This window comes from Takifugu flavidus, chromosome 3, assembly GCF_003711565.1.
Source record: "Takifugu flavidus isolate HTHZ2018 chromosome 3, ASM371156v2, whole genome shotgun sequence".
Lineage (NCBI taxonomy): Eukaryota > Metazoa > Chordata > Actinopteri > Tetraodontiformes > Tetraodontidae > Takifugu > Takifugu flavidus.
The window spans coordinates 3,124,525-3,135,860 of NC_079522.1; the positions used below are offsets into that span (position 1 = coordinate 3,124,525).

General features: G+C 55.4%; 2 protein-coding genes and 1 pseudogene across 2 annotated transcripts; all 3 read right to left on the bottom strand.

Moving 5' to 3' along the window:
- Nucleotides 1-652: 652 nt before the first annotated feature.
- LOC130523045 (ABC transporter F family member 4-like) lies at nucleotides 653-5,313 on the bottom strand. Its single transcript, XM_057027990.1, has 11 exons — nucleotides 5,163-5,313; nucleotides 4,649-4,745; nucleotides 4,500-4,564; nucleotides 4,277-4,412; nucleotides 3,779-4,168; nucleotides 3,430-3,642; nucleotides 3,252-3,351; nucleotides 2,554-3,125; nucleotides 2,315-2,391; nucleotides 815-2,239; nucleotides 653-708 (listed from the first exon to the last, which is right to left on the bottom strand). Exons 2-10 carry the CDS (start codon nucleotides 4,730-4,732, stop codon nucleotides 829-831), a joined length of 3,048 nt encoding a protein of 1,015 aa, XP_056883970.1. The 5' UTR covers nucleotides 4,733-4,745; nucleotides 5,163-5,313; the 3' UTR covers nucleotides 653-708; nucleotides 815-828.
- Nucleotides 5,314-5,503: 190 nt separating this feature from the next.
- Nucleotides 5,504-7,957, bottom strand: wdr55 (WD repeat domain 55). Its single transcript, XM_057028021.1, has 4 exons — nucleotides 7,069-7,957; nucleotides 6,702-6,808; nucleotides 6,358-6,627; nucleotides 5,504-6,188 (listed from the first exon to the last, which is right to left on the bottom strand). The coding sequence occupies exons 1-4, from the start codon at nucleotides 7,675-7,677 to the stop codon at nucleotides 5,858-5,860; spliced, it is 1,317 nt and encodes a 438-aa protein (XP_056884001.1). The 5' UTR covers nucleotides 7,678-7,957; the 3' UTR covers nucleotides 5,504-5,857.
- A 152-nt stretch (nucleotides 7,958-8,109) lies between these two features.
- The window catches only part of LOC130523057 (F-box/WD repeat-containing protein 7-like), a 10,280-nt pseudogene continuing 7,053 nt past the window's right edge, over nucleotides 8,110-11,336 (bottom strand).

Genomic DNA, 11,336 nt, shown 5'->3' on the forward strand with positions numbered 1-11,336 from the left:
CAGGAGGAGCCAGGACAGGAGCCTCCCCTCTCCTGGAGCCCGTCTCCTCAGGAACCTCCACACCAGTGAGACGCTCCTGCTGTCTGTCCCCCTGTCCTGGGACCTGCTCCAGGCTCTGGGGCCACCCTACCTGAGCTCCCCGACGGGGCTGCTGAAACCTCCACAACAAAGGACGGAGCGGCATGGGCGGACCTAGGTTACTCCCCTGCGGCGGGGCTACTGAGGGGTCGTGACCCCGCCGCAGGGGAGTAACCCCACCCTAACCTTGTGAACGGGCCTCGTCCTTCACCGCCACCTCCTGGTCCTCGTGGCCTCCATCACTCCTCTCCTGTACACGTCCTCCCTCCACCGCCTGCAGCCGTTCCTGGTGGCGCTCTGCACGTTGCCTCCTCCTCCTCCTCCTTCTCCTCCAGTAAGGAGCGCAGGAAGGTGGCGCTGACCAGCTCCTCCCCCTCCCCCAGCAGGTAGGCGTGTTTGAAGCGGTTGTACAACATGGAGGCCTTCTCCATGACGCTGCGGCTGGCTCTGTAGGACCTCAGCTTCAGAGAGGAGAGAGGCGGGTTAGAAGGCGCCAGGGCGGGAACGCCGGCACACCTGGGCGGTCCACCTTCCTGAGCGTGACCACCAGCTCGCTGTGCCGCTGCACGTGTTTGGACGTCACGTAGACCAGGCCCAGCTGGTCCAGCGCCGTCAGACATTATCGATGTCCTGAAACAGACAAGAGGCGTCAGCAGGGGCCGCCGGCGTGCATCAGCCTGGGCCGGCGTCGCCCCGGCAACGGGCGCTCAGGGACGAAGGGACGGCGGCGTCTTACCGGCTTGTCGGTCTTCAGGGAGATGCGATGTCTCCGTGGATCCGGTGCAGGGTGGAGTCGTGTGGCGTGACCTCACCACTCTTCCTCCCCCCCTCCTCTTCCTCGCCGCGCCCTTCGGCTCCTCCCACTCTTTTCTTTGATGCTTTCTTCTTCTGCTGCGACTCCTCCCCGCTCCGCTCACCTGTGGCTTCAGGGCGCTCTCCTCCCGCGGCTGGTTTGTCCTCCACGCCGCCGCCCGCCTGTGGCTTCCTGTTGCGCTTGTCCTCGTTCTCAGCGCTCCCTCTCTTTCTCTCCCTCCTCTCTTCGGCCTCTTGGAGCAGGTTTCCTTGTTCCTCCCTTTCCTCCTTCTCATCTTGTCCTCCGTCCTTCCTGTTGGGTTCCTTTTCCGTCTCTTTCCCCTCCGTCCCCTCTGGACTCTTCTTCTGTGGTTTGCTCTCCTCTCCACCCGTCTGCGTCCTCTCCTCAGGTGCTGCGTTTCCCTCTTGCTTTTCTTCTCCTCCTCTCTCGGAGCCATCGCTCTTTCTTCCTCTTCTTTTCTGTCTTTTGAGGCCTTTGCCTCCACTGCTCATCTTCTCTCCTCCTTTCTCTGCCATCTTGTCCCTCTTTCCCTCCGAGCCGTCCCTCCTCCTTCTGTGTTCCACTTCTGCCCCCTCGTCCAACCTTTTCTTCTCCTCTTTCTCCTTCTCGTCCCTCCTTTCTGCACTCTTCTTCACTGTTCCCATTTCGTCTGTCTTCTGGTTTCTTTCCCTCTTTTCCTCCGTTTGCTCAGCATCCTTTTGTCCGTTCTTCGTTCTTTCCCCCTTTTCTCTGGCCATATTTGTTCTTTCTTTCACACTCTGGTGTTTCTTTTCTTTCAACACTTTCTTCTCTTCTGCTTTGCTCTGTTCATCCTTCTTCTCCTCTTTTGCCTTCTTGTCTTTTCTCTCGTCTGCTGCAGCCTTCGTTCTTCCAGACCTCTCAGATTCTGCAGCCGTTTCCACTTTTCTATCTTCCCCCTTTTTCTTCTCCTCTGTTTTTCCGGCGCTCTTCTTGGGGTCGTCCGTTCTTCCGTCTTTACTCCCCTTCTTCTCGTCTTCCTCGGGGACGACGGCTCCTCCGATCATGGTCTTCACCTGGACTCTCGTCCCCCGTCCAGCTTTAACAATCTTGCCGATGATTTTCCTCTCCTCCTTCTCCTTCTCCTTCTCATCCCGTTGCTTCCTCAGCTCACTCACTGTCTCCTTCTTTCCTTCCTCACTGCTCTCATCACCTTGGGAGCAGCTCTCCTCTTCCCGTGGACGTTCCCCTGTCCCTTCGGCGCCCTCCGTCGGTTGGTTGATCCCAGAATCGTCCTGCACCAGCTTACTGAGAAAGATTCGGATGTGGGACTTCTGGCCTTGCGTCTTTTTCATCTCTACTTTCTTCTTTGTTGCATCACCTGTTTTCCTGGGGAGAACACAGACGTTGAGTGTTTCACCTGCTGAGACGGTGTGTGTGTGTGTGTGTGTGTGTGTGTCTCACTGCGAGCCTCCGGCCTTCAGCAGACCCTGCAGAGACCTCAGGAGACTCTCCCTCCTGGCCGCCAGGTGGTGCTGTCGCTGCGTGGAGACATGAACAGCAGGTTATCACCTGGACCAGGTGCAGCTGCTGAATGAATCCATCAACAGACGGGCGCCCTCGCTGCGCGTTACCATGACGACCACAGGCCGCTTCCAGTGTTGCTGCTCTCAATCAAAGATGATCAAAGATAGAAGTTTTACCTCCTCCTCCACAGGCTCTTGCTCTTTTTCTTCTGCCATGGATTGTCCCTCCCCCTCTTTCTTTTTCTCCATCATCTTCCCCCCTTTCTTTCCTTCCTCGGTGCTCGAGCTCTCTTCGTTTGCTGGCGTTTCTCGTGACTTCTTCCCTTTCTCCTCAGCTCTGATCCCTTTCTTCGACCCCGTGTTTCCCCCCCGTTTGTCCTCTTCTCTCTTTCGTTTTGTTCCGTTCCCCATTGTTTCTTTCTTCTCTTCATCACGGCGTCCCTCCTTTCCTCCCCACCCTTTCCTGACTTTCTTGCCCAACCTTGTTTCTCTCCTTGTCTCTGTCTCTTTTGCTTTCTCTGCTCTTCGTGTTTTCATTCCTCCGCCTTTTGCTCCCTCTTTCTCTCCACCTTTCTTTGCCTTCTTCAGGTTTTTCTTCTGCTTTCTGGCGGTTGTGTCTCCGCTCTGACTCTCGCTCCTCTGCTCCTCCTTCTCTCTGTCCTCTGCCTCCCTCTTTCTCTTCAGCCCTCCACTCGTCTTCTCCTCCGTCTCTCTGTCGGACACTTCCTTGACCTTCAGTTTCTCACAGTCTGTTGGAGAAAAGAGAAAAGCGGCTCATTTCCTTCGGCGGATCTGCTCGGTCCAGTTGGACACCTGGTGGATCTAGAGCTGAGCTCCTCTCTGATCCCAACTGCTGGGCTTCCATCAAGACTCACCGTTGGGCAGCTCACTCTGCTTTTCAACCTTCAACTGGGTACTGGGAGGACTGGTCCCTGTGGCGCTGGAGGGTTCCTTCTTCTGTGGTTCAGCATCCACCTGCAGCAACAAAGACAGTTCCAGACCCGCCAGTTGGATTTTTTTGTCTTTTGCCAACGTCAGCAGATGTTTGGTTACCGTGGTAACCCGGCTCCTGGCCCCGGCAGGCGCTCCGGCCTCCTCGGTCTCCGCCCTCTCTGGGGCTGGCCGGGGGTCCACGGTTGCTGCGTCTCCAGTGCTGCCAAGCTTCTTCCTACGGGCAGCAGCAGCCGGGGCTTCGGTGGCAGGAGTCTGATCAGCAAACGCTGCTTTAGGATCGGCTCCAACTGTGGCGGAAGCTTTCGCCCACTTCTGCAGGAGCAAGAGAAATCACTGTTCTGGGTCCCTGGACTGTTCCCTGAACCGCGACTGTTCCCAGGACCGCGACTGTTCTCGGCTGAATCGAAAGGAAGAAGTAAACCAGTCAAAGTCTTCACTGCGGCTCTACCTTCTTTTTCCTCTGCGTAACTTTGCCGTCCATCAGATCTGCAGGGTTCTGCCTGGCTGCCCGTCTGCCGACAGCCGGCGTCTTCCTGCGCCGGGTGTTCACGGGAGCTTCTGGGTCGACCTTCACGGCGTGACCTCCGGAGCATGAGGTCAGGCTGCAGTCTGTTAGTTCCTCTGCAGAGGTCTTTGACCTCAGCGAAGCTCTGGTGGCAGCAGAAGCTGCTTCCTTCTCACCTGAAGACACGGCTGCTCCGCCACCCACCACAGACGGAGACCCAGCCTGTGCAGGTGTCCCTGCGTCCACGGGCACTTTCTCACGTTTGGCAACTTTGAGGACGGATGTTGGTTGAGCAGAAGCTGCTTTGGCAGCAGATTTGCTTTTTGCTGGGACCTGAAGACACAAAGGAAAATACTTCAGAAAATAAGTATGAATACGTCTTCCAAAATAACCAACTTTTTAAATCCATGTCCTGTTTCTTTAAGATCTCCTCTGACTCACTTTGAGCTTACTTCCAACTCCAGGTGTGTTCTGGATCTCCCACATCCCCTCAGCAAAGCCTTTGAAGAAGGTGCCTCCACCATACTTCCCCTTGTTGCCCATGTAAGGAACGATGTTGTGTGGGGGGAGGTGGCCTCTGCAGAAGAGGCAGCGATCAAGCAGTTTAATGATTGAGGGGATGCGACTGAGGACGTGAGGCGACTGATCAGAAGCCAAAACTTACATCTGATGGGTCCCAAAGAAGAAGACCGGGACTCGCTTCTTGTAACCCGTCTCTGACTTGCAGACCTGAGCGTACACGCACATGCAAGTATTCTATAAACCATCTCAACGGCAGAGCATGAGAAAACGCGTGTTCGTGCGTGTTCTCACCCTGGCGGGCCAGTAGGGGAAGCCCTTCATCTTGGCAAACACCAGATCGCCTGCTTGAAGCTTGTCTTCTGGTTTTCTTGGCATCCTGATGGTTTAACTGGAATACAAAACAGACCGGGTGATTTTATTCTGCGCATTATTTTAATCACATTTCTGAAGACAATTCTTGAGATGGCAAAGTTGAAAAGGTAATAAAAACAAGTCGTGCCAAGCCAGCTTCGTGATGACATTATAACACGGCGAAATTAATCCAAATCGCGATTATTCATTGAGGTGAAAACTGGAAACAGTTTTCTGAAATGAAAACTAACTTGTCGAAAAGCATCCCTCCCAATACCGAAGATAAAACCGATGGTTTGGTTTCGAACCACGAACTCATTGTTTACAAATACAGGTTAGCAATGGGGCTAACTTCAGCTAGCTAACAGACAGTAGACGGCCTTTAAAAAAGGAAAGCGGCTTTTAGTTTCTTCAACTACACAATTACCCGTCCAAAAAGAACCGGAAATCTTACCTACAACCGAACAATAATGTCTGAAAAAAGCAGCGATGCGTTTTTCTGGTCAGGCTTTTTGACTAGCTTACTCGCTGCTGCGTGTCGCCATATTGGCTTCTCAATCGCCTCACGTGACGCAGCTTCTTCCCGCCTGGTGTTGGATCGAACCACTTCCGATGGACTGTACCAACTCTAAAACTCCTCTTATCTGATCCACAACAACGTCACTGGTTTGGTTCCATGACAACACTGTGGTTGAGATTTAAGAAAACTTTACCAAAGGTTTATGGTGATGTTCAGAGCAGCAGGTATCGATGATTTACATCTCCATTAGAAAGTTCCCCATCATAGTACACAGGTGAAACTCCAAAGAGGTCATTTTAATGAGGGACTAAGTTAAAAAGAACACATTTCTGACACACACACCTGAATACACACATCTGTCTGCTTTTGAACATGTTTGCATCAATTCAAACACATTTTTCAAAACAACAGCTTTAATATCAAAAGTTATATTTATCGTCTTTCCAACCTCCAGATTTACTTTCGCCATGACTTAATATCCTTCTTGATCACGATGTTAAGACATTAGAAATCTTGATCTTCATCGGTACCGTGGTTCAGATCTCCTAACCCTAACCCTCCTTCGGGTTAACCACAGACGGCGTGAGCGGATCGTCACGGCAGGTATCGAAGACCGAGGGCATCTGATTTTAATCGCTCCCACTCTCGCTGTCGTCATCTTCTGCCTCCTCCCGTTCATCGTCCTTCTCTTCCGTTTCCTCCAACAGTCCTGAGAAGAAGTCGTTGTCTCCGTGGGCTTTCTTTGTCAGAGACTTCATACGACCGTCCTTCTTCTTCCTCTTGCGGTACTCATCCACGCTCCTATTGGGTAAACTGGAAATGTCCCAGAACTTGATGAGCTGGTCATGGGCCGTGCTGGCTAAAAAGCGGGAATCCCAGGACTTGGCGAGCTCTTCAATGGGTTCGCCGGCGTGCTGTCCGATGCAGCCAAGGACACGGTTGGGGAGCAGGTTCACAGCCCTGATGAAGAGAGGACAGAACATTAGCAGCTCCGGCCAGAACGCAACTTTTACTCGAAACCTGAACCAACCCAGAAAAAGACGCGAAGCTATGAAGACCACAACTGACCATCCCGGACCGTCACAGACGACCAATCAGAAACAGCCTCGTGAGGGCGGGCTAATCGTACCGAATGTAGCCGTCGATGGAGGCGGTGCACATGATGCTTTCGGTCACGGGGACGATGCACTCCACCGACTCGGCCTTGAGGGCGAAGCGGTCGCTGGTGGCGCCAAAGCCATTCCAATTAAAGATGTACACGGTCCCCTCGCTGGAGCCACAAACGACCTTCCGGCCTTTCTTCATCAGCGCCACCGAGGTCAGATCACCCGTCTGATACTCCGACAGAAGCTCGAACCGGCGTCTCTTGATGTTGAAGACCCCCATGGTGCCGTCGCCACTGTGACACAACGAGGCAGGAGAAAGTGTGAGCTGAAGTCAACGCCGCAGGACCTGTGACCTTCTGGATCCAACCTGGCAGTGAGCAAGATCCTCCTGGCCTGGTCCACGGTGATGTCACTGATGTAGTCCTCGTGGTGCTTCACATCCATGATGGCGCTCCCCTTCCTCAAGTCCCAAACCTTCAAACACACATTCATCACACTCAGCGTAACAGCCAACCCAAGACATAAGAGCTGTCCACCACCAAGTCCACGGTGGACATGGTGGTGGACGCCAGGTCTCACATTTCCTCACAGCTCACTCTAGAAGTTGGGCCATCAACATACAAGCTTCAACCGTTTCAATGGGAACAACACGACGGTGGACATGCGACTACGGTTACTTGTCCCAATATTGACTATTGTAAGCAGAAGCTGTCTTTTCCAAACTTGTTCCGGACCTTGAGGCTGCCCGCGTCGTCCCCGGTCGCCAGGATGTTCTCATCCACCACCAGCAGACTGTTGATTGGAGCTTCGTGGGCCCCTCGGATCCGTGTTTCCAGCTGTCCCCGCTCCACATCCAGCAGGTGGACCGCCTTGTCCCGGGACACGCTGAAGAGCTTCCGTCCGTCCGCAGAGAAGCGCACCTGGCGGCAGGACTTCATGTGGTGCCCGGAAGACCACAGCTCCCGGTTCTCCCCCTCGGTGCACGAGTACGAGTAGACGTACACGTCCCCGTCCACGTCCCCGAACACCACGATGTCCCTGTTGGGATGCAGAGCCACAGTGTTGGCGATCGCCTCGAGCCGTATGTCCTCCGGGGTGTCCCGGATCTTTGGTCCTGGCGGTTCACCCCCGTCCTCACCTTCATCCGGATCTGGATCAGACTGTCCAGAGTCCGACGCGTCCAGGTCTCTGCTGCTCTCCTGGACCTGTATCTCATCTGGTAGTGCGGATTCCGGATCAACGTGTTCTGCGGAGGCCGCCATGTTGTTTTGGCTGGTTCTTCTTCTACGTTTCTTTACGTCAGGACTGCAGGCGCCACAGCGCCCCCTGCTGCCCGCCACCATTCTGGATCCCACACAGCTTCCGTTTCAGAACTTGGTGACTTCCTGTTGTCCTTCCAGCATCTGAACCAGTCTGCTCATTCTCCTTTGACCTTCCTCCACACGACTGTGGACGTCTTCTCTTTAAACCCACTGATGGTTGTGGGTCAGAATCCCAGGTCAGTCGGTTGTGAACGACCCGGTCCAGCCGGTCTCCATCCTGAAGCCGGTGGGACCTCCAGCAGGTCGTGAGGACCACGTCTGAGTCCGAATGAGCGGACTTGCATCATGTGATGGGTCGACGGCGAGCTTGAAAAGGACAACCTTCCCGTTAGCGTCAGCGGCGTTAGCGTCCTCGGGTAGCAGCTGCTAACGTCACGCCGACACACCTGAGCTGAGGGACCGCGTTGCCCAGGTGGAGCTCATTCATGGAATTATCTGACGTTCACGGCTGAACCAGTTTACAAAAGCAGATCTTTATTAACCCCACTGGCCCCGCCCCCTCAGGCTAACGCTCTCTTCTTATAACAAAGGGAATATTTACATCTCACTATTTACATCTTATTACACATGAAGCTGCGCGCCACCTCACAGGATCCTGGTTTCCCCGGCAACAGCCACGGTCCCACATGTGTGTGACCTCACACTTCTTCTGTGGTCCAGTTTGGGCGCCATCACTTTTAAGGTTTCAGCTGTTTTCAGGAGGCAGGAAGTCCATCCCGCCGCCCCCGGGTCAGGAAGACCCCACCTGTCCGTCCCATCAATGCGTCTCTTCCGTCCCGTCCTCCAGGTCAAAATCCAGCACCAGCAGCTTGGTTTCCTCCGTCCCGTTCCTGCTGCCGGCGGCGCACACCAGCCGCGTGTCCGACGCTCGGATCCGCCAGACCACGCCCCCTGCGGACCAACGCACAGGTCAGTATGCGGCCCCCGGCGGAGCGGCCCGACCGCGGTCCTGACCTGATCCCCGGCTCTTCAGCGCCACCACGTCTCGGAGCCAGACGCCAGTCTTCAGGTCCCACAGTTTGACGGTGCCGTCGTCGGAGCTGGACAGAACCAGACCCCTGCAGAACTGCAGACAGGTGACGGCCGACTGGTGCCTGTTGGGACCTGAGACACCACCGGTGAGACGCGTCCCCCCCCCACGCCCCCCCACGGGACTCTCACCTTGCAGCGTGTGCAGACACGCTCCCGTCCGGATGTCCCACACACGCACCGTGGAGTCGGCGTTCCCGGACACGAGCACGTTGTCCCGCAACTCCATCCCGCTGGTGAGCGATTGGTGGCCCGTGAGCGTGTGGACACACCCCCCTGGACAGGACACGCCCACATTCACCGTGAGTGATGCGCCCGCACGCGAACGCGCATTTTCTGGTGCACGAAGGTCTGATCGTACCCGTCTCCACGTCCCACACTCTGATGGACGTGTCCAACGAGCCGCTCACCACGAACACGCCGTCGAACTGCGAGGAGGCAACGGACCAATCAGCCGCTGCGCCAGTGGCGCGCAGGTGTGTGTGTGTGTGTGTGTGTGTACCTGCAGCGAGTACACCCTGTTGGTGTGTCCCTGCAGCGTGTGCAGACACACCTCCGCCTCGGCGTCCCACACCTTCACCATGAAATCGTACCGCCCGACACCACCCGCTGCCCGTCGTACTGGACACAGCGCACGGCGGCGGCGTGGCCCGTCAGCACGTGGTGACAGCGGCCCGTCGCCACGTCCCACACGCGCAGCGTCGTGTCCCGGGAGCCCGACACCACCCTGACGGAGACAGCCGTCCAACCAGGGTCATTCTCACATCAAAGCAGCGTTGGGAGGAAGTGCCGGTCGTCATGGAGACCACCAGTAGAACGCCAATTTCTTTTACCGGTTACCATGGAGATGCATGCAGCGTACAGTGGACGTGTGCCCGTGCAGCATGTGCACGCACTCGCCGCTCATGGCGTCCCACACGCGCAGCGTCCGGTCTGTGGAGCCGCTGATGACGGTGGCGCCCAGCAGCTGACTGCACCACACGCCGCCCGTGTGGCCCGTCAGGGTCCGCAGACACTGTGAAGAGAGGTTACCATGGCAACCGGGAAGGACACTAAGGGGACGGGGGACACACACAGAAACACTCACACACAGAAACACACCCACACACACACACACTCACTCTCACACACAGAAACACACAACCTCTCACACACACACACACACTCACTCTCACACACACTCTCACACACACACCACTCTCACACACCCACACACACACTCTCACACACACACACACCCACTCTCACACACACACACTCTCACACACCCACACACACACTCTCACACACACACACACACACTCTCACACACACACCCTCACACACCCACTCTCACACACCCACACACACACTCTCACACACAACACAACCACTCTCACACACACTCTCACACACACACACCCACTCTCACACACCCTCTCACCCACTCTCACACACACTCTCACACACACACCTACACACACACTCTCACACACACACACACCCACTCTCACACACACCCTCTCACACACACACACACACCCACTCACACACCCCCAGGTCTCACCTTGCCCGTGACGGACGACCACACTTTTAGCGTGTTGTCATCTGAGCCGCTAACAATCAGGTCGCCGCTGAACTGCAGACATGTGATCACATGATCATCGTGACCCTTCAGCACCTACAGAAACACACCTGATCAGACTCCTCCCACCAAACACCAGCGTGAGCGCTGCTGCCGCACCGTGGGCTCCAGCGCGTCGCCGCTCCTCCAGTTGTTGTCAATGCGGCGCTGCTGAATGTAGGCGGCCTTCCAGGGGCTAACGGCCGCGGCCAGACGCGCACGCTTCCTGTGGCGACTTGACGAACACTCTGATATCCCTGGGGGGGGGGGGGGGGGGGGAGAGGCACGTGAACCACTTCCTGTGTGACTGGAACAGGTACAGTGTAATATGATGCTAACGTCGCCCTGAGGGGCGCTAACATCCAACCTTTCAATCCCTTCCAAGCTGTCTAATTAGCATTCTGAGAAGGGAAGCTAACTACATTTGTATTCTGACTGTAGCATCAAGGCTTCTCCCCCAGTAACCGTGGCAACAACACCAATTAGCTTCAGTTATTGAGCTGCCAAGCTGCCGTTAGCTCCACACGGCTGTAGAGCCGCGCTAACGCAGAGCCGCATTGGTGCTGCTGAGAGCTGGCGGCCTGACTGGCCTCATGCCCACACACACGCACACACACGCACGCACGCGCGCACGCACGCACACACACACCGCACACACGCACGCGCGCACGCACACACACACTCACCTGTCTGCATTGCGCTGAGCAGGATGTCTGAAAATCTGCACTTCCTGTTTACATCAACAATCACTTGAAAAACTATAAATTCGTCCAACGACGATGATGATGATGGTGATGATGATGGTGATGATGATGATGGTGATGATGGTGTGATGATGATGGATGGTGGTGATGATGATGGTGATGATGATGATGGTGATGATGGTTGTGATGATGATGGTGATGATGATGATGGTGATGATGGTGATGATGATGGTGGTGTGTGATGATGATGGTGGTGGTGATGATGATGGTGGTGGTGTGATGATGATGGATGAAGGTTGATGATGGTGATGATGGTGGTGATGATGATGGTGATGATGATGATG

Excerpts from the sequence above, each read along its gene's own strand:
- wdr55 (XM_057028021.1), bottom strand. The coding sequence starts at position 7,677 with ATGGTGGCGGGCAGCAGGGGGCGCTGTGGCGCCTGCAGTCCTGACGTA. Across the intron at positions 6,809-7,068 it reads ACGACGCGGGCAGCCTCAAG|GTTTGGGACTTGAGGAAGGG; the intron begins GTCCGGAACAAG and ends GTGTGTTTGAAG. Across the intron at positions 6,628-6,701 it reads AGGATCTTGCTCACTGCCAG|TGGCGACGGCACCATGGGGG; the intron begins GTTGGATCCAGA and ends GTTGTGTCACAG.
- LOC130523045 (XM_057027990.1), bottom strand. The coding sequence starts at position 4,732 with ATGCCAAGAAAACCAGAAGACAAGCTTCAAGCAGGCGATCTGGTGTTT. Across the intron at positions 3,352-3,429 it reads CCAGGAGCCGGGTTACCACG|GTGGATGCTGAACCACAGAA; the intron begins GTAACCAAACAT and ends TTGTTGCTGCAG. Across the intron at positions 2,240-2,314 it reads CTGAAGGCCGGAGGCTCGCA|GAAAACAGGTGATGCAACAA; the intron begins GTGAGACACACA and ends TGTTCTCCCCAG.